This window comes from Chiroxiphia lanceolata, chromosome 5 (genome assembly GCF_009829145.1).
Source record: "Chiroxiphia lanceolata isolate bChiLan1 chromosome 5, bChiLan1.pri, whole genome shotgun sequence".
In the NCBI taxonomy this organism is placed as follows: domain Eukaryota; kingdom Metazoa; phylum Chordata; class Aves; order Passeriformes; family Pipridae; genus Chiroxiphia; species Chiroxiphia lanceolata.
In genome coordinates this window covers 10,267,259-10,289,819 of record NC_045641.1, presented here as the reverse complement: position 1 = coordinate 10,289,819, position 22,561 = coordinate 10,267,259, and the positions used below count along the sequence as shown (strand labels likewise).

General features: G+C 34.5%; 1 protein-coding gene across 1 annotated transcript in view; it reads right to left on the bottom strand.

Moving 5' to 3' along the window:
* CACNA2D1 (calcium voltage-gated channel auxiliary subunit alpha2delta 1) overlaps positions 1 to 22,561 on the bottom strand; it is a 378,154-nt gene that overhangs the window by 106,221 nt on the left and 249,372 nt on the right. The window contains 1 exon segment of the mRNA XM_032687395.1: positions 12,451 to 12,582. Within this exon segment, the coding sequence (XP_032543286.1) occupies positions 12,451 to 12,582 (132 nt within the window).

The following is a 22,561-nucleotide window of genomic DNA, read 5'->3' as shown; positions in this document are numbered from 1 at the left end:
AAAATGCTAAGACTGATAACCCTTTGCGGGTGTTTAATCTAGACTTCACCATGATTTTCAGCAAGGGCAGGAATTTTTTCCTTACTGAAAAAACAAAATGAGCCTTTCAAAACCACTTGACAGCTTAATGAATGCAAATAAAAATGTGCAAAGTTACAGGGAATGAGATAATGTTCTGCAATTTGTTCTCTCACTGTATGTCAATTGCCTTAGGAAAGCTATTTCCTGACACTAATAATTTTTCTGTCTGAGAAATAAAGAAAGATATAAGCAGATCCAGGATTCTTCCCAAAAAAGCATTTATCAAAGACAAAATGGAAGAATAATGATATCTTACCCATAAATATAAAAGAAGCCACCAGCTTTGAGTAGCTGCCTATTTTTGACATTACGAAATGAACCCTTTCCTAAGTCACCAAACCCTGAGTTGGCCCATCACCTACCAGGACATTTAAGTCAAGTGTAACCCACAGGACATTTATCAGTACACATTTAACAGCCACTGTGTATGGCTGCACACCAAGAGAACCTCCAAGTCTACACCAGTATGTCTGTGATCCCAGACTAGACCGCCTGGCAGGTCCTTTGGACCTGACAACAGAAGAGTATTTGAAATTTCCAGAAATTAGAAAATTGAATTTTTAAGACTGATATATGTTAAAATTCTAACTTAAGTAACATTACTTAGGTATGCACAGGTTAAATTCACCAGTATATATGAGCCAACATGGTTAGCACATATTCGATGACAATTTTTTGTGTCTGTCCAGGCTATCCTATCCGTAGGAATTCCATCTGAAAACACATCCTTCAACAACATTCCCTGAGACTTGCAAAATCTGCATGCAATGTACTCCTTTCAGCTTTTATTATGATTGTTTTAAGCAAAATACCAAATATAAATCAAGATACTGACCAACAGTATATTTGGCTATATCTTTGCCAAAACTTCCAGTCTTTCCAGTGACACCCAATAAAAGGCTATAACATGCCAAATCTGTCCCTCTTAATAGACATGTATCTTGGACAGTCTTCATAAACAGAGAATTATCTGAATGTATGATCTGGATTTATTTCAAAACAACATATAAAATGCAATTTACACTGGCAATGTCACTTTTTTCATATGAAAGATAAGTCCAACTCCTTAAGTGCATTCTCCAAAGCAAATGGATGGTGGTTCACAGAGAATTTCAATGCAGGAGTGGAAGAATGGTCCTTCTATTCTACTGTGACAGTAGATACTGGCATAGTTAACCATTTTAAATTGAATCAATGTTCTAAAGGCACACAAAGTAAGACTGTCCCTGTAGCCAATATAAATTATCTACTGAAAACCATCATAGGTACATTTAGCTAAAATTTATCTGATCTTACAACCTCAAGGAGATGATAGTGTAACTTCACATGCTATTTTAAACTCTCTAAGTAAACTCTCTCTGCTAAACTAAAATTTAAAGAAATATAGGTTAAGACTACCTTTTACCTGTGTAAAAGAAGACTATGAGAAATAATTCAGCTTCTTTTTTCTACAAAATTTGAGACCTATAAACACATGCTAATGTTATTGCACCTGACATCACTTCCTCAAAGTCAGTGCCAGTTGTCTGGTCAGAAAGCATTTCAGAACTGGGGTTTTTAGATCACTGTATGGTAAATCTTTCAGAAACACGAAGAGATAAAATTAACACCAACCAATACATCAAATAATAAAATTTGAAATGCCTGAAACTTTCCCTAGTATTTCCAAAATCACCAAACGTCTTTGTATAACAAAAGTTGATTTATTTTTTTTAAACTGGAATGCACACCACAACAACACTTTTAAAAATTACCTCTTTTCTTTCTTTCCCCTCTAAATACGGAGAAGATTCTCAAAACTTCTGGTTGAAACAGAGTAAAATGAAGGATGTGAAGACAAATGTTTCCAAATTGTTCTTCAGTGGAATTCCTTCTGTTAAGACTTAAACTGCTAAGCCTTGCACTTAGTTCTACCATAGCTTTTCAGTAACATTCTGGACTGCAACAAGGTCTGAATGGTCCCCTTCTGGCTACATCTACATTAGTAGGATAAAAAGCACAACAGAAGGGAACACATTCACCAGAACTGGGCCAAGAACTATTGGAATTGGACAACACTCCAATTATACACAAAATAAACTGTGAATAAGCCACTTATCACACTGCTTACAGCTTATTTAATCCTTTTGGAGATAACTTTCAATGGTAACACAGTTTTTTGGGAGGTAGACACAGTGCTGAACACAACAGCTAAATTCTACTTCTTTTTCAGCACAAACACCAGAGTTTCCATGACTGAAAAATTTATGATCAGATATTAATGGGTGGTGGATCATACACTTACTAAGACACATAAGGTTTAATGAGAAAACTGTTTCTATTGATATTTATAATGGTTTCTACAACAGTTTGCATAATCTAGTAGAAAGTCTCTGCATGGCTAAACATAAATAAGGACTCAGGTCTTAGTACCTAAAATTTCACTTCACCAAAGAAGTGCTGAATTCCCTTTTCAACGTCAAGAATTAACATGACTAAATTACTCAGTCATCCTAGACTCTCTCTGGAATAACACTTTTAATTTTAGATGGCTTTGAATGGTCTCAATTCTATTCACTGGTTTTGGTAACATTTTGAGTATTTATGGATATTAGTGAAATGATTATTAAGAGGAAACTGAAATTCCCTTATGATATTTGATCTCCACTGATCAAATTTAATGTATCCTGATTGATTATTTAATTTTTTTTTTTTTTTTGTTCAAAGGTGATAAATGCTTTCAATGCAAAACAAATATACATCTATAATTATACAGAAATAATGAGAAGGGATGGAGACCACTGCAAGAAAAATGTGTTGCCTTGGTCCATATACAGCGTATACTATAAAGAGATTTGGGGAAACTGGCTTACATCTTACTGACAAAAGCCATTACATGGCCTAAGATGAAGGCAAAATTAAATACACAAAAAATACGATTACAATTTTTTGCTAAAAAACTAAAATTACAGATCAAGGATTTGGAGAGTTACAGTTTATTTACATAACTTATTTTTTAACACTTTTTTATCAGATGCCTTGGGACCCAGCTCACCAACATCTTCAAGAAATCTGCCTCCGTGTTTCATTATTGCATGTGACTATCTTTGAACTATATCAACACTGCATGGTTCTCTGGTGCATACATCAGGCTTTAGTCATGTTCCCCTTTGATGATTTTGTTGTTTGGCATGTGGATAGATTTGATACTTTATAAATTATTCATTGGATTTGATATCCTTCCCACCTCTGCTGTTTGCATTATGGAGATACAGGACTGGCTATATTTCAAGCAAGAGTAAGGTATGCTTTTCCTTTATTTCTGCACGTATGGAGTGGAAATCCTCAGTTTTGTTGATCACAAGCAGAACCAATTCATGCAGTACAGAGACTGCCACAGGATAAAGCCTAAATGAAAGTATTTGTTAGGAAAGGTTGTTGGCTACAACCTCCCATTCTGAATGCACGACATGATTCCAGAGGCACAGGTGAGCGTCATAAGGGAAACTTTCCTGAAAAGTCCTGCCCTGCTCTACTGATTAGGTATGTCTGTGCAAGGAACTGATAGGCAGAGATGAATTATTAACAGCTTTACATCCATTTGCATTATTAATACACTTGGGAAAAGAGGCTAAAGCTGATAGTAAGACAGGCAACAAATGCCAATTATAAAATCCCAGACAGCATCATCTTATTTGACTCAGCCACATTACCTTTCCATCTAAGAGGGTTACTTGGTAGTTAACCTCAATATAGCATTTAGCAGGTGTGACATCCCAACAGGTTAGCCAACAAAATATTTGTTAAAGTTGAATTTTGCCTTGCTATCTCCCAAATAAACATTTATGTGGATAATCAAAACAATCAAACCCATAGACTATTCAATTTCCTGGGCCAGATTCAGTAAAATCTTCCTCAGATGGAGCAAAGATGCAGCTATAACATATACTTTACCGTTAGTTTAATTTCTTATTTCTTTTCATCTTTTAGTGAACTTCTGTGAAAAAAACTGCATCCAGATATGTGATAGCCCAGACTATTTGAGAAATGTGATATTCCTCAGCTTATTACTCAGAAAGAAGTAATTTAATTTCAGGGTAGCAGCAGCACCTTTATAGAATTCTTTAGCTATTTTTCAGTACAAGGAGAAAAGTGGCAAGACATAGTAATTAAAAATAAGAAACAGTCACAACTTTAAGAGCCCCTTACATTAATCATCATGAAGTGTTTTCAACTGCTAAGCTTAGTACTCAGGATATTTGTATCATAACGATGCCTTGGATTAATAACTGGTTACTACCATCCCCCCCAAGTCAGAGACTGTTCCTGACCAACTCTGCACTACCACACCAGACGTTCAGTCAAAACTGAATTCAGCCACTTCTTCATGATTTTACTCCAATAATTGACTGAAATTGCCAAGATTTCAAGGTACATTCAGGTAAAATCTATGCAATGTCCTCTTTGCTTTTCTGTGTAGTGATGAAGCTATGAAAGTTAAAGATAATAATCTGAAAGATTTTTCAGAATGTATTACCTATGTGGTATTGGGTAATTATGTTATGGGCAATAATGCATTCAGTTTTATCCCAAATCAGTTCAGCAAAGATTTTATATGGGAATAGTCCACACACAAACAAATCTATTAATATTCACTCCCAGTATAACAAAAAAACCCAAAAACAATTGGAAGGTACAACTCATACTGCAATCTGCAACTTAAAATTAACCTCTCAAATTGCTCTGTGTTATCTTAGTTCAGAAGCAAGTGTTTCTCCTTCTGCATGTACAAACTGAATTTCATCCTAAATGTGCTGCTCACATTACTTTCACCTGGACTAGCTACCACATCCCCAAAGAGGATGGGAGTATCAGAGCTTGAGAAGAAGGACAGAAGTAACAGGGTGTTTTGTTGGGTTTGTTGTTGTTTTCTTTTTTTTCTCCCATAAAGCAAATTCTGGTGATTTCAAACTGTATCATAAAGACACAGAGATGGCATGAATTTTAGCACAAAGACACGGTGACCTGCTGGATGCAACTTTTTAAACTCACTAGAAATAGTCCATTATCCTGTAACTGGGTAGATCTGCTTTCATAATTGCAACGTTCAGCACATCAATTTTGAAAAATGAGCCACAATTGAACTTACATTGTAAGACTTTTCATATCACAAAACGAGGTTGTAGTGAGGTGGGTGTCAGTCTCTTCTCCCAGGTAACAAGCGACAGGACGAAAGGAAATGGCCTGAAGTTGCCCCAGGGAGGTTTAGATTGGATGTTACGAAAAATTTCTTCACAGAAAGGGTTGTGAAGCATAGGAACAGGGAAGCATAGGCAGCCCAGGGAAGTGGTAGAGTCACTATCCCTGGAGGTTCAAAAAACACATGGATGTGGCATTTGAGGACATGGTTTAGTAGTAAATATGGTAGTGGTGCTGGGCTGATGGTTAGACTTCATGATCTTAAAGGTCTTTTCCAATCTGACAATGCTATGTTCTATAAGCATGGTTAGATTCATGTCAGCTCATGTCCTTCCCTCTCAGATTTCAAGGGACAAAAAAAAAGAAGGGAAGTCAACAACACTCAGAGAGCTTTATTTCTGTACAAAAGGTAGAAGTATCTAACTCACACACTAATTGCACTAATTGATAATTTATAAACTGCATTACTAGGAAATGTTTGGGCTTTATTTTGTTTTTCTACTTTAAAGGCTCCTTTAAATGTTGAGCTGTTAACAGAAACTAACAGCTATAAAATACAAAACCTTTTGGAAAAAAAAGTGAAGTTCTCAGTTTTTCAAGGCTTTTGATTCATTTTGTATGGATTTTTTAGGCTTTCTAGTCTCTCAGTATCTGCTTCAGTAATTACTTTCTCTGGAGAGTTCAATATCATGGCCAAAACACTATTGCTTGCCATTAATTGTTAACACAAGAGCAGCTGTGCACAGCAAGCCCTTCATTTGGAGAGATACTATTTTATTTTATTAGAAATTGATTTTTGAAGCTCTTCTATTATTAATTTGTCTAAGCAAGGAATGCACTAGTAGCTGAGTGAGACCTGCTTCTCTAATATCTGGAAACAGGTTAAGATTTGATTTTTTTTTTTTAATGAAGGATAAGAGATCATACTAGCCCTTCTCTATTCATTTTTCAATCCAAGAGTTTGAAGACTTTAGGGACAAAATTATTTTTCTGAATAATCAGCACTGAAAAGTTGTTTTCTTTATCTGTGAGTTTTTCCATTTAACACCTTGTAAGCTCTAATTACAAAGAAATATCCCAGTAAAATACTGGCATAAACAATACAAAGAGATTTTTCTCTAATTAATTAAAATTCCCATCGTATTATACGTACTTTTTACATAAATAAAAGAAGGTTAAATACAAGGCAACTCTACAGTAAAAAAAGGGAAAGAATACAACAGTTCCTTACACTGTACTCTTCAGTACCTACATTAGAAACATCCAGAGAAGATTACCAGACCTATTGATTTTGAAACAATGAATTTAAGTATGAGTTAATGAACGTAAAAGCACATTGAATTTTAAAATATTGTTGCTATGAATATTCCTGGCTTGAATACCTAACCTTCAGAGGATCACTGAAGGAGCTATTTTATCTCTTTATATCTGTTTCTTTTATCTGTAAAATAGGGACAGTGAAGTTTTTTATGAGTTTTGAAACCAGAGGTGTTTTGAAGATGAAAATTTAGGCATGTGTTATACGCCATGCAGCATATACATGCTATGCAGTATAGCACAAAATAATCTAGGGGTCTCCGAGAACATAAAGTGTCCTGGAACAGGACTGGAGAACTTTGAAGTACAGAAGAAACAAAACCCCATTGCTATTCACTAGGAAAGGCTGCCAGCATGTGTAGTCCCTTCAGTCACACTGTTGGGCTGTCTAAAGGATTCTAATAAAACTCTGACTAGTCCTGTTTAATAATACAGATACACCTTTAAAGCTGAGGGAGTAGATGAACTCAAGAAAGATATGTATATGTGATTAAGACATGTTCAGATATGCTTGAAGAATTCTTCTCTAATATAGGTAAGGTCAAATGAAGATGACAAGTTTGTGTGTCTAGGTTATGTGGTAAGAGAAGGGTTATGGAGCTGCAGGTTGGGCTCTGCTTTCTCCTTTATGAAAAAGCCCCCAGCAAAAAACTGCATAAATACAACAGAGAAAATCCCACATCTATTCAGCACTTTGGGGGAGAGGAAGACATACCTTTTGCCAGACATACCATATTGTGAAAGCAAGTTTTCAGTGGAATTCCCCATCGGCCCTTTTAAATCTCCAGATGGAAGTGGGAAGGTTTGGAACATCTGGGGACAGGATAGTATTTCTTTTTCGGTTTTATTTTTGTTATGAATTGCCTCAACTTTTTGGATCTTGACCAAACGTGGCACATTCCCACCTTCAGGTCACTGCAGACCAAATATTGTCACACTGAGCCTAGGTTCAGCATTTCTTCACAAAAGACGCTGAATCTCCTCATGCATCCTCATGCTACCATTATGGATATATAAAACTCACTAACTGAAATCTGAAACTATCGGTACCACCAGTATCCACGTCAGTACTGCCCTTTCTAGTATTACCCTTGGGAAAATCATTATTTAGTACACTTCCCTGAGAGACTTGAGTCAGTACTGCTGACCAAACAGGGTTTTTACTACACATTCATCTAACTCAAGACTGTGTTTTCATTTGATTAAGCCTTTTAAGCCAAATTTTTTTAGTATATTTATTGCTATAACTAGAAAGCCTCCTATATCATATTTAACTGCAAATAAATGTATGCTGTTTGCAGTCAAAAAAACCCCACAAAATGCATTCTTTACTGAGGATCTCAGTTTTACAAAAAAACCCAAACAACAACAAACAAACCAAAAGAGAGCATGCATCTTGTAAAAGGTACATAAATCCAAAGTGGATTTTAAATGATTTTCAAGGATGATCTTGCAATGATACCCACCAGTCCCCTCAGTATTCGTGGGTCCATGCCATCAGGTCGGAAGAACTTCTGCAGAATCACAGAATGTGCTGAGTTGGAAGGGATCCACAAGGACTATTGAGTTCTGCACAGGACACTCCAAGAATCACACCATGTGCCTGAGAGCATTGTCCAAACCCCTCTTCAACTCAAACAGGCTTGGTCCTTTGACCACTTCCTTGAAGAGCCTATTCCAGCGCTCAACCACCCTCTGCGTGAAAAAGTTTTTCCTAATATCTCACCTAAAGCTCCCCTTACTCAATTTTATGCCATTTCCTCAAGTCCTGTCGCTGGTCACAAGAGTGAAACAAGTTGTGATTGCTCCAGACTTTCTCTTTGATTGCAAAGGCTTGTGATTAGTGAGGGCTGGTCTTACAAGTAAGGACTGAGGTAAAGAAGATAATGAGTACCTCAGCCTTTTCCATATTTTTTGTGAACAAGTCACCAGCCCCACCATGGAGCAGCAGGCCCACATTCTGCAGCAAGTCCATATTTTCCTTAGTCCTTTTGTTGCTGATGTTTCTGTAGAAGCTCTTCCTGTTGTAATTCATATCTCTCACCAGATTCAACTCCAAGTGGGCTTTGGTTTTTCTAACCATGTTTCTACATCCTTGGACAGTGTCTCTATATTCCCTCCAGGTCATCTGTCCTTCCTCTTTCACACTTCCTTTTTAAACTAAGGATTTTATCAGTATCTTTATCACATACAGATTCCTGTCTTGATTCTGATACTACTCCAAAAATGTATGTAAAAAGGACAATGCATTCTCAAAATGCTGAAACCATCTCTTAAATGAAACACCAATTTGTGATATATAACTTTAAACATAAGAATGAGCATATATTACATCCTTCTTAAAAGTTCCATTCACTTTATAAGCTTATTCTCTTGAGTTCATTTATTAAAGTTCTGTTTACTTACTCTTGAGGTGCTCAGAGCTCATAGAATATATAATAGAAATCTCAAAATTGCTCTTGGCGTTTTCATATCAAAATGGATGGTTGCCAGTACAGTAACAGAGCTTAGCACTTCTCTTCACAAATATGCTACCATTGAAACTAATGAAAATGTTGATACTAAGTAACCTAATATTTAAAAATATTTTAGGTAAGACACGCTTTCATAAATAACTTAAGGAAGAAAAAGTGCAGTATGAGTAAACTCATACTGACTCCTAAAATCAAGCTGATTAAAACACTAACCAGAAGTGGTGAAAAAAAATGTTTGAGGTCCATTGAGGAATCTAAAATCTTTGGCTCTTCTCTGTCATGTGTGTCTTGATGTTTGATAATGAGAGCTCAACTGATTAAATTCTAGGGAAAAATATTTAATAAATAAAATGAAGTAATGCATTACCTATAAAGAGACAGTTGACCTTGATGTAGTCTCTAAAGTTTCCATTGGGGCATCTTGTAAGTAAAACTTGCCTGGCACTGGTTCTGCCATCACTGTAGATATGAACATATATGTGTGTTAATATGTATATTTCTAAGACTTTGTTTCACATCTGTATGTGCGTCAATATATCTTCCTACATCTGTTTTGCCTGCCTAGATTACATACTTTCTTCATCTTGAAAACAGAACAAAGGCAACATCACTCAGAATGGGTTTTTTTTCCTCAGTAAGAAATGACATTTTGCATACAGAACATTTGATGGACTAATTGTATCATTAAAGGAAGCCAATATTTTGGTACCATTACTTTCTCTACCCGATGCTGTTAGCTATTTTAGTAAAATAGTTTCCTATTCTTATTCCATTGCATCTAATTACTATTGTATTTAAGCCTAATACCATTTGTTATAGTGTATAAATAAAAAGGCCTGAGGAAAGAAACTGCCAGATATGTCAGCCTAGGTGATAGTCAGAAGGAAGCTGTCTTGTCCTCTTGATAGAGAAAAGGGAACTCAAATTTACTAAAGAGACAGATAAAGCACAGCTGAAAAATCATATATAATCATGTACGTGATGTTAGAGCAGGGTACAACAGTACAAAAATAGAATATATACAGGAAGTAATGAAATATATAAAATACAAACAAGTGTCTATGTCACACATACTTTCCACCCATGGGGTTGCTCACAGAAAGATCCCTTCATGCTGCTGGTTACTATGGGGACAAGGACAGCCCAGGAGCCTCCTTAGGACAGACATCTAGCCCATGACTCAAGGCAGTGGGATATTACCAAACATTAGTCCACAAAAACTGTGAGCTTAGAGGTATCAAAAAACATTTTTTTTTTAATAAAGGAGGCAGGACTGGATGGTTATGTTTCAGATAATAATGAGCAGACTAATCTACACATTTTAATTTTGGCTTTTGATATTTCCAAATTCTTTTACAAATATCATCACTATGGAAAAATTCATCACTTTGAAGAAGGCTTACCATGGGCCAATATAATAAAACAATGTTCTACAATTTATAATATCATTTAGTATTATGAAAATGTGAAAAGTATTTAATATTTTAGTATATGAAACTTGAATTAATTTCCAGAACATTTCTCTGTGTCAACAAATTGCAAAAAAAAGAGTTTACAAAAAGAGAAACATAGACAACATTGCAAAAAGACCTATTCTAAAAATCTAACACAAAGGGCTGACCCTGAAATTAGCTCAGTTGGTTGGAGCATAGTGTTAACAACACCAGGGTTGTGGATTCAATCCCCACACTGGCCATTTGCATAAGAGTTGGACTCGATGATCCTTGTGGGTACTTCCAACACAGAATATTTACTCTGTATCAAAGTTCGAGCAACAAATGGAAGAAATTGGGAAGCAGCTGCACAAAACAACACACATATAAACTAAGGAGTATCAGAATGATCTACACTTGTCTGTGTAGGTAGAATTTAAGAACTGGGGAATTACCTAGAAATTTATGAAGTCATATTCTGACAGGACTGGACTGCTAAAAAAGACTTAAATAACTAGCTGTGGAATAAGCAGGTGTAAGGATCTGAGTTTTATACAAAATTTAAATTTGTGTTTAGGTGGAATATCTACAAGCAACATATTCATCTGCAAAACATGGAAAACAAGCTTCTCCCATTTTATAGAGGTTCTCTAAGGAAGAATACATAGAGATTCTGACGTTCCTGTGTTTGTTGTTGAACAACTGGAGTAGACAGGTTAGCTAGACATAAGCATATATTTTTCAATATATGAGATAATCTCACAGTTGAAAATTAATTTCCTAGAGATTGGCACAGAGATACATTTAAGAAACACTTCTTTTTCAACACTTGAAAAACATCACATAGCAAGCAGCGACAAATGCTGACCCCAAATACAGCACTAAGAGATCCGAAAAAGCACTGAAATAGAACACTTGGAAAACAAAAGAAATATGAAATTAGCATTTTCAATATTATTTTTCTGCAACAAATCTCACTGTATTTATTTCATGATCATCCAGCATGACAAAACAAACAGGATTCGAGTGCTATGAAATATTCTTCATGTAAAATAGCCTGAGGCAGTTTCTCTGCCTGTGTGCCTGTGCTAGCAGTTGTGCTAATGATACAGTAACAGCTTTAGAATAATCCCCTTCACCTTCAGAAACACAAACAATCTTGTATAAACAGAAGAGAAAGGATCTCAAAATTCTTCCCTAGGCAGTTGTAGGCATGAGTCAAGACGCTGCACACAATTGTCTTGCATGTAGTGGACTGTCACTGATAACAGCGTCACTTAACGAGAACAGCAGCAGCAGAGGCCTTGCCATAAAACATACATAAACTAAGTCTTTCCATTAACTGTCATACAACCAAAATCAAATTAGGGCTACTGATGATTGAAATTAAGTAAAATATGCATCTATTTGAATTAATTCATGTGATCCAGTGATGAGATTCTTTGACAGGTGGAACAGATGCTGGTTGAAGTAATCAAGTTGCATTCATTGACCTTAACTCTACCACCAAAGATGAACATGTCAGAGATCGTGGATTCTGAGGGACATAAACACAGCACGGTGCATTCGTATTTTCATTACATATGATTATATGCCTAGTCCCCGGGTCCCTATTTTCAAAACTAGAATGGGGCAAAAATCTCACTGGCAAATATTCAACTGATTATTTACACAACATATAGAAACAATACAAAAATAAAATTTTACTCTTCAGTGTTTCAAAGGATATAATCTTCTCTTCCTCTTACTGAAAAAGAAAACAGTTACATATTTCACTCCCAGTTTCTTCCCCCTCACATTACCTTTATGCCACATTAATTTCAAAGTCCTTAAGTTAATTCTGATATACAGAAACTGCATCTATGTAAGAAAGCAATTCTTAGTTATGTTTTACTGTTTGTAAATAATTTAGAATATTTTTAGGACAATATATGGCATAGGACAGTTGTTAAGGTGACTTCAGTTACCTGGGTAATACCTTGCGAGGCCAGTTGCACTACCAAAAACCTGCCATAATAAAGTGGGGTCTTCTTCTCTGTTCCTCTTGAACACATCATCCAACGCTGCTGTCCAGTTGAGTTCATTTAACACTATGGTTGCTGCCAAAGACAAAACATATTAGTTATTAGAAAGTCACTTCCTAACACAAGAAGCAATGAGTCCAAAAAGAAAACTGGACTGTTGCAGAAAGCAATTACATTTAACTAACCCAGAAAATAAATTTAAAGAAACACACTTCCTTTCCTTGGGAATTTTCTTTAAATTCCTCATGCTGCTTTCTTCCCATTGCATTATTTGTATACAATGACTCTTGAATTATTTGCACAGCCAATATCTTCTACAAATACTTTGTTTCTAAGTTGCACTTCCCAATCATAGAAAAGATCATTTATAGAAATATGCAAGTGTATAAAGTTGATTCTTACTAATTACAACACACTGCAATAAGAACAACTAGAATGATGTCAACAAAAGTAGGTATATACCTCTCACAAGGGTAACAAAGATGTCCCTTTCCAAATGGATGCTGTAAAGGATTACATGGGAAAAAGACATTGATGAGTTATTTGGATTGTAATACTAAGGTGGGGCTGCATAGACAGTAGTGCTCATTATCACATGTTAAGCAGATCTTAATTCATAGGTGTGGGTCCTTACAGTAAGATAACCTTTATGAGTTGGGTCAGTTCCATAATGAACTTGAAGTGCAAGGAAATTCACATTTCAGTTAAACACTGTGTGGCCAGTTACACAGAAACTTACATTCACAGAGTTGTTCTGTTCCAGTGCTTGTTATAATCCATCAAATAGTTTATATAATCTACCAAATGTATAGTATATTAATGTGTTCTATGCCTTTTTAAGAAAGAGATGCATTGGGAAACTTTAAAATTGATGAACACTGCTACGGTAATTGTCCATGGGCTATAGTCAGAAATTTTATTGTGATACAAAACATCTTACGATATGATAAATCATGTTTTTTACCTCATTTAATCAGTTGTAAATAGTTATTTAATTTCCTTCCCAAAAAAAACATAATTTAGGCAATAGCAAATATACAGCTAAGTATGAAAAGCAGAGGGTTTTTGTTGGTTTAGTCACTAACTTTTTCTTTTGCGTTTCCTTAAGTAACATTTCTTAAATTGAAACACCTAGACCAGCAAGCCAAGAGTGGAAAGGGAACTAGAGGGGAGAAAAAAAAAAACCTTTTGGAAATAGTTAAAGATGTAGATATAAATCCTATGAAAGTTAACACTGTCATACAGATCCTGCTCACACTATGGTATTGCACACAGGAAATACCTGTGTATTTCCTTCTCTTGCAAATGGGCAAGTCAAGCTGAAATAAAAGCAGCTGGGGCCTGAGTGGCATCACTGTGCAAAATTTGGTATGTAGGTCTACTTTCTATCCCCCTGCTACCAGGGAAAAAAAAAAGAAACAATAAAAATAAGGATGGATTGAAAGTTAAGAGTTGACAGCCCACTTACAAAATGAGGCTGTTAACAGGTACTAAAGAAATGAGATCACAGCATTAGATTTTATAGCCTTGTTTTTAAAGGTTAAGGAGAAAATTGCTACACCATGTGTTTTGCAGAAAGGTTTGGGGGTTTTTTAAAGCAGTTTTAAGGTATTGCTCTCTCAAGATATAGCTTTTTCTAACAATATCAAATTAAATTTCCAACTCTTGAGATTTCCTGTAAGCAATAAGCTTGTACTATATACCTGCCTCTTCGGCAATTAGATAATTATAAATAAATATACGTTTACTTAAGAAAGAAAAACAATTCCCTGAGACACCATGAGATGTTAATTATAATTTTAAGATGGTTCTTATCTTTAGATCCTGTTTGACCTGCTGTGTAATTAAGCATTATGTACAGACTTCCTAAACTTGACTTTGTGTCAGATCTTATTTCCAGAAGTGGCTCCATGAAGTCATTAGAAGCTCTGTCATTTACTTAGATAAGAAATTTTCAGCTTGATTTTGTTTCTTTTCATATTACTGTTTCCCTATCCAATGATCAGAGTACTTGGCCCACTGGAAGCCTGTGAGCACTGGAGCTCAGGACACTTAGTTAAGGCACATAGGAGACATTAATTGTTACCTTTTTGCTCACTGAAAAGCATTTATGTTTCAGGACTCACTATGAATTCCCAAGCCCCATAACAGCATAAATCAGTGCATTTCTTTGGTCTTGTGACATGAGCTAAAATTGCTGTAGATTCTGTCCCCAAATCTATCATTGACTTTAGGACTCTGGTCAGGACACTGATATCCTTGAAAAATTTATTTTATTTTTTTTTTAATTTAAAGTTAATCACGCCAATAAATGCTTTTCTAAATTGGTGACTGTGCATTCCATGGAAAAAAAAATCTTCTCATACAAAATGTGATTCAATATTTCTAAAAAGAGAATTTCCCTCAAATTGTAAGCTTATTAATGAATAAACTATGTCCAATGAAGATATATTAAACATCTTGCTATACATTTAAGAACACTGTTGCAGAGTACCTGTGCAATATCACCTAAAAATGTGTTGCAAAAATATGTATGTATATATATATGAACCTATGTTACAGACACCTCTGTACATACAGAGTCATACATACAGAAGTACATACCTAAAATACACACATATAAAAAAAAAGAGACATTAAGGAGACAATTTAGAAATTGTAAAATAAATAAATACTGAATGTCTTAATCTATACATTGGAATTGAAAATTTCAGCAATTTATTGGACTTGTTGAGATTAGCTATAAAGTAAGAGATAAAGATTACTAGACCTTGTTTACAATATTTGTGGGCAAGTGACATTTTATAGTCAAGAGTCAAGAGTTTTATAATATTATTTATGTCCCACTTTCCCCTTCCTCCTCCTCTATAACTTTCTCCCAGAGACAATTGCAACAGACTCAAAAAATCCAAGAGCTTGCAGCAAGGGAAAAAAAAACCACAAACAACCCAACACATGATGCTGGAATTAAAAAAAATAAATTATTTGGAATCCAAGAAAAGGAAAAGAGCAGAACATCTTAACAGAAGTAAGATGAAATAAATCTGCTAACAGTATGTAATATATCTCTTCTCAGACACTGCAGAAACAGATCTTCCTGAACTCCAGAAATTTGCAGTGAGTGCCTGAGTCTCATTTCACTAACAAACTATATTTAACAGCACACATGTAAGGTTCAACATATATCACCTTCCTCTTAACTCACTTCTCATTAAAATTTGTGCTTGGAACAAAGACACAGTTTATTTGGTGGGACTGATACGCAAATAGATGATTGCATGATCATTAAAACAATCATTCCTGCAGCAATTTGCTATTTGTAATTCAAAGTAGCTCCCTTCACTCAGTTTTGTTGTTGTTGTTGTTTTGGGGTTTTTTTATTCATTCTATCTAAAAGTATACTTGATAGAGAATGCATCCACGTTTGTCTTAACTAATCCATTAATCAGTAAATGAGGAAAAGGGTGCTGGGAATTTCAGTTTTAATAATTTATTTTTCTAAGTGTTTTCCCACAACTTCTATTAATGTTTTCTTTCTGCTAAAACATACACGTGCACTTCAAAAAGCCAGCTATAAATCAAACTCTCTCTTTTTTTTTTTTTTTTTAATTTCAATGCAATATGTCTGGTAATAGGCAATTTCAGCCAATACCTCTGAGTTCTGGTTTAAAGCCTGCAGAATGGATTTGAAACTTTCCAAAGAAAATAAAGCAAACCCAGTCATAATCAGCACAAAAATATTCTTCAAATGGTTCCTTATAAAATATCCTGATTCTTAATTTGCACATAAAAATCAATGCAGTGCTACTTTCACTAGTTCATAGGAGAGACCATAGCACCTGTTAGAATATCCTAATTTGAAAGATAATTTATATTGACTTCATGAATATAATGAGAATTTATTTTCTGTTATTAAAAAAAATGCATTTTACTAAAAGGTGCTATAGCACACATACTGAGATACTGTACATACACTTGCCTTTCTATTGAGTTAACTTTTATACAGGAAAGAGCCTTTGACTGATAATTGGCAGAAAATCTAGTTGGAGACAACTCTCCAATAAGCTTATTTTCAATTCTGCTAAAAGAAGTCTTTGAAGATTATTACTTCAAAGTACTTCAGCTGCTACCTATCACTTGATAAAGGTAAGATGAAAAAATAAAATTTATCATCACACAATAGGAAACATCATTCTTTCTGGCTAATTCCACCGAACTTCATCCATCTTTTCCTCTTCTTTCTTCTTTATGATATGAGGTTTAGGGGCCTTGACAAGAAATGGATTCAATTTTCCCCTGCAAAATGCAATCAATAAAAAATAGAGAGCACTACTGCGCTCTCTTTAAAAGAACTGGAATACACTTCTGATGATTTATTCAATGTATAGGCCCTGGCCTGCATACAAGACAGAGTACAACTTTATTTGAAAAGCCTGAGAGCTATTTCCTATATCTGAAAATATGAGAGCTGCTGTTCCCTGTTGCAGCAGCTACACATACACTGGGGAGAACAGAAGGGAGCTCCTCAGCAGTTCATTAATCTTCTTTTAATGTGTGGAATGTATTACCGTCCATATTCTGCTTAATGAAGTTGACTCATTGATTTCCTTAAAGATAACACTGATAGTTATTGTTATGAATTAAATATACATTCACCATCAAATATTATGGTATTTAAAAGTGAGCACAGAGGGATAATACTTTTGCAAGTGCATATTTTTGCATATGTGTGTGCAGACACAGACATTTCCACCTGTAGCCATGCTTATCAGACAACAGAGAAACTCTACTGAAGGTATAAACTAGTCTTCTTTATGACTCGTGTGTTTCAGTAATTTTTTTAAAGATTACATTCCTTCCAGTTTATGTTACATTACACAGATTTTTACTCACTTTCAACTGTCACTGGAATGTTGTACCCCCATCTTCTCTTCCATCAGACTAAGAAAGGATGCACTTTTATTTTAAGGTACTTTTAATTAGATTTTTGCACTGGCTTATATATATGTATGTGTAAATGCATATGTATATATATATATATACATGTATATATACACACATATGTATGAATTTCCTACATAATTCTCAAACATAGTAATTTGAAGAATTATTCCAGTACTAACTTGAAATTCAACCCTTCAAATTTTGTTGCATGTTTTAAGCCAACTACTTCTTTCATGAAAAGCTAAAATGCCAGAGCAAAGTAAAGATTGTAGTGGTCCCAAAGTGAACATTGTCTCGAAGGTCACAGCTCCTTGGTGTGGCCGCAGAAACTCAAATTTAGATATTTAGGTTTTCCAGAGAAAACCATAGGAAAGTGTCCAACTCAAAACAGTCATCCAAAAAAAATTCACAGATGATTAGAAACCAGTTAAAGAGAGTAACAGGAAAATTTTGAAAACTAAGGGAACTGGAGAATGTTTTATCCAACCTCTCATTTAGGTTCTGTTAATTTTTATCACGACAAGATTATATAAATGTAAAGGAGAAGTACTGTTTTTCATTCAAAGCAAGGGAGGAAAAGCAAAAATAAGCCTTAAAATTTAACAATAGCTATTACATAAGGGCATTTCCAAATGGATAGGGTGTTACTTTGCAAGATGCTCTGCTGGATCTTGTACATATTGCATATCTTCAAATTAGTTACAAAATCTTACTTTGAAAGTAGCATTTCTGTTTCTTAGTATAACATAATTTAAACTTAATCAGAACTGTTCAGGTAACATTCATTTAATGGTGCATAAAACTAAAGAATTAAAATGCAATTTTTAGCATATGAAGCAATAATTAAGTGAAATTATTTCAAATTCTATAAATATTTTACACTTGCAATTAAAACCACAAACGATAAAATGTCATGTACTTTTTTTTCTTGAAATGAACAACTTCTCCACTCCCCATTAGTTATTTGACATTATGTCCCAGACACTTCTATAAATAATTCTCTGAAGAAGTCACTGAAGAGTTGAATACTGTTGTGTCTGTGTCAAATCAAGTAAATTAATTGGCAATGCCATACGTTGTCTGCTGCCTGGCTTAGCTGCCACATGCTGATAGCTAGAGAAGCACAGTAAAATCTCATTAAAATAAGTAACGCCCAGGAGAAGGAAATGAGAATAAAAATGTCAAGAACAGAAGATGGAATTAAGCTTCTATTATAGCTCAACAAAAGAAGAGTCAGTACAATGCAGAGTAACAGACTCTTCACTACACACCCGTAATCTTTCAACAAGTTGTTTATCTCTACAAAAAATGACACTCATTGTATGTACTGCAACCCATTGCTGATAATAGCATTTGTGTACATCTTACAAGATGTTGCCTTGCTTCCTTTTATATCAAAATATACCAGGATATATTCCAGAATGAACTAATACCTGATGTAAACAACCATACAGTACTCTAGGGCTATTTTCTGGGAAGATGGCAAGAAAACAAAACATGAAAGATACTGTTGATTAGAGTGGTTCTAGAGGACTTTTCAGATTTTGTAAGGCTGTGCACAGTGTAAGAATCTAATTAAAATGAAAAACAGAATAAATTTTTTTAAGTAATTACAGCACATGCTGGATCTTTATTATTATTTTATTGTTAGACTATTTATTATTGGGTTTACAGATTAGTTCAAAGCCAGGCCTGTATTTGTAAATAATTCTTTCTTTAAAATAAAAAACAAAAACAAAAAACCAAAAACAAAGTCACAACAAAAACCCCAAAGAGATGAGTATGTTTTATTTTTACGGAAGTATCTGGGATTAAATACCAAAAAACACCCACTTAAAAAGTATGGCTGTATTTCACATATTAACTCGTCTTCCTTCACTTTGCTCTAATTTTTGTTAGCATTTCAAAGGATATCATAGTGACACTCAAATTAAACTTACTATAGAGATATGCTTGATCTTTAATGAAGACTTCTCTCTATAAAAAAATTAATTAGGTGTTAACAAAACCAAACAAAACCAATCAAAAGACTTTCAGAAAATGATGTTGTGGTATAATTTATTAAACTCTGTCTTCAGTCTACCAGAGAACCACCATTTCAATAATTTTCTAATCACTAGAGCACCTTACAAGATCAGTAAATCCCGAGAAATAGCTCTGTTAAGTGAGAAGAAAAAGGACTAGGAACACATCAACTCACACAAAAATATTCTCTTTTACCTCACACTTTCTGCCTTTTTTTTTAACTATTTTACTTTTTTCCATTATATTTCACATTTATTGTAGTCTGAAAACAGTTATTGCAGAAATGGATGCTATCCCATGTTGGTAGATTGTCTAATAAAAATTCTTAAATTTTTTCTTACAAGGTGCATAATGTCCATCAACAGCATTCCCTCCTATCCTCTCCCCAGCCATGGCAAACTGGAAAGCACACACACCTCCAGGAAAAATAGAAATATGTTAGTAAAATAAAACAAAGATCACTTGACACATTCTCTAAGTTTGTTTTTTCCATTATGCCAAGAAGATGAACAGCAAGTGGACAAAGTCCTGAAAATGTACAGAAAGAGAGCTGTGAAGAACAGAAAATCTGTCTCCTGAAAGCAGAGAGAGGTTCAGTAACACAACCTAAAAGAATGAGTCAGTCAGAAAGCAATCCCACCCCTGAAAAAGTATGTAAGAGTAAGGATGGTACTAGCCCAATAACAAAGAGGTATAAACTATTTAAGAATAAATAAGAGCAGGCAATTAGAAGATCTCTTCTAGAGCAGAAGGTCCTAGAATGGTCTTCTACTAGGAGACATCAGCAAGGGGCCCAGAGCTTTTAGAATAGAGCTTGATTGGTTTATGAACAGAACGACATGGCCTAGCTAGATTAAGAACTGGATTTGGAGCTGCTCTGCTCTGATAGATCACCCATTGTTACAAATAAAGAAAAGGTCTGTTTAGAAGCTTAAATTTAGTAAACACAAACAATGCACTTTTATACACAGTTAATGGTAGCACAAGAATTGGGAGTAAACCCAATGTTCCTATTAATCTTTAATTAATGAGTACTAAATGTTTTCAAATAAACTATGAATATTTATATTACCTGTAGATATATTTATAAATGAGTACATACATATGCATGCTGCATACATAAAATATTTTATTAATTATTAATAATTTCATATTATAAAATATTTTATGTAGATTATATAGATAATACATGGAGAACACACACATTTTAAGAAATACTGAAGTAATATAGTGGATTTGATTAATAGATTTTAATCTAATCCCCCTATAAATTAAATATTAAGGAATAGAAGACTGACTAAATCTATCTAAATATATTTCTGGCAATAGAAATCCAAGACACACCAAGTGTGTGTGACAGGAAATACAATACACAAGTAGGAAATGTGAGAAAAATGATGATGAGACAAGATCTGTTTTATCACCTGAGCTGGTGACAGTTCCTGCTCCTTGTCAATATTCCAACCATCTCATGGATGAGTCTTTTGAATTACAAATAATGAAATTTCCACAAAAATTCCTTTTGTTGGTTTTTTGGTCATTGTTTTTGGCCAAAGGTTGGTCCAAAGAGGAAGTGGATTGATATTTTCTGAAATTCAACTACCCAAGGAAAAAGTCCCCTCTCTCCTACAGATGAAACATCTGTACCATGTGCAACTGCGTTATGCCGCCTTATAAGCAGAACATAAAATCAGAATAGAAATTGTTTTTCTTTGGCCTAGAAACATCTTGGGTATTATATATCAATTGTTAATTAATTGCAATTTGGTGTTGTTTTCCAGATTATATAGAAGGAACGTAAATAAAACTCCTCTCTCTTAAGATCATAGGGCTATAGGGGAGTAGAAACGTGAAAGTTGAAAGCTTGACGCCTGTATAAGCAGAGGTTCTTTTCTTTCTGAAGACATTGCTATTTCTTTCTTTAAAGACTTTCCCTGTATCTTTACAAGAGGAAAAATATATTATTTTTATTTCATCTATAGCATTTAATCTATGAGGAAGGATACACAGACTTACAGATTGTTCCCAGAACAGTCCTGTTCTGAGATGCCAAGTTGAGTTTCATTCTTGGTGTGAATCCTGGCCTCCCTGACGTTAATGACAAAAATTTTACTGCCCAGGGAACTGATTTCATCCTTCATTTTCAGAACACTATAACCCTGCAGTGTTCAGCCACTCTCTCTGTACATAGTATTTTGGCAGTCTAATGCAATAAGCAGATCATAATATTAGGAGTTGAGACTTATTGCTTTAGATTTTTTAAGCAAAAGAAAAAAAAAATCCTTATAAATCACTTCATAAGACTCAAAATGCCTTTGAAATAATATAAAACTCAAAAGGATCTTTGACAATGCAGTAAAATTAAGCTTCTTTGTAGCTGTTTTTGTCTGCTTCCATGTCATGAGTAGTCTCTTAGGATTCTTCTGAATTTTCTCTATTCATTGCTTTAATCACTCAGTATAGCAGCTCTTTGTTCTACAATGTCCAGACAGGAATACTTTTTCACAATCATTTGCTTGCTGAAGGTCTCCTTGTTTTTAATTTACTTTGTGATTATAAAACCACAGAAAAAGGCAGTAAACTTGCAGAAAACTGAAATGGGGTGAAGAAAGACATCTTATCTTACATCTACTTTACTGTTTAAAAAGAAATTTTATCTTCTTATAAATATTTACCCTAATGGCTTAAAGTGTACTAAATATTAGTTACTTTAACCTCACACATTTAACTAAAGTCCATTATCCTTCTTGAATGAGTAAATACTGCATAAACAGAGCTTTTAAAATGAGAGAAGCTGCTGACTTCAAGTTTCTAAGAGCTTCTGTATAGATGATTCTCAATAATAGGAAGAGATCAATGTATTAAGAAAATACAGACACAGCTAGAGCAATTGCTGTGGAATGAAAAAATGCCAGTGGAATCAAATTAGTAAAAAACTCTGAAGTCATATGGTATAAGGAATTTAAACAGCTACTTTCAACTAAAGTCAGGGAATAAGGATACAGAGTACCATAGTTCCTAGGATAAGGAGGAGGATATAAGAATATAAATCTGTATTTAAAATAAGGCAGGGGAGGCACATCAC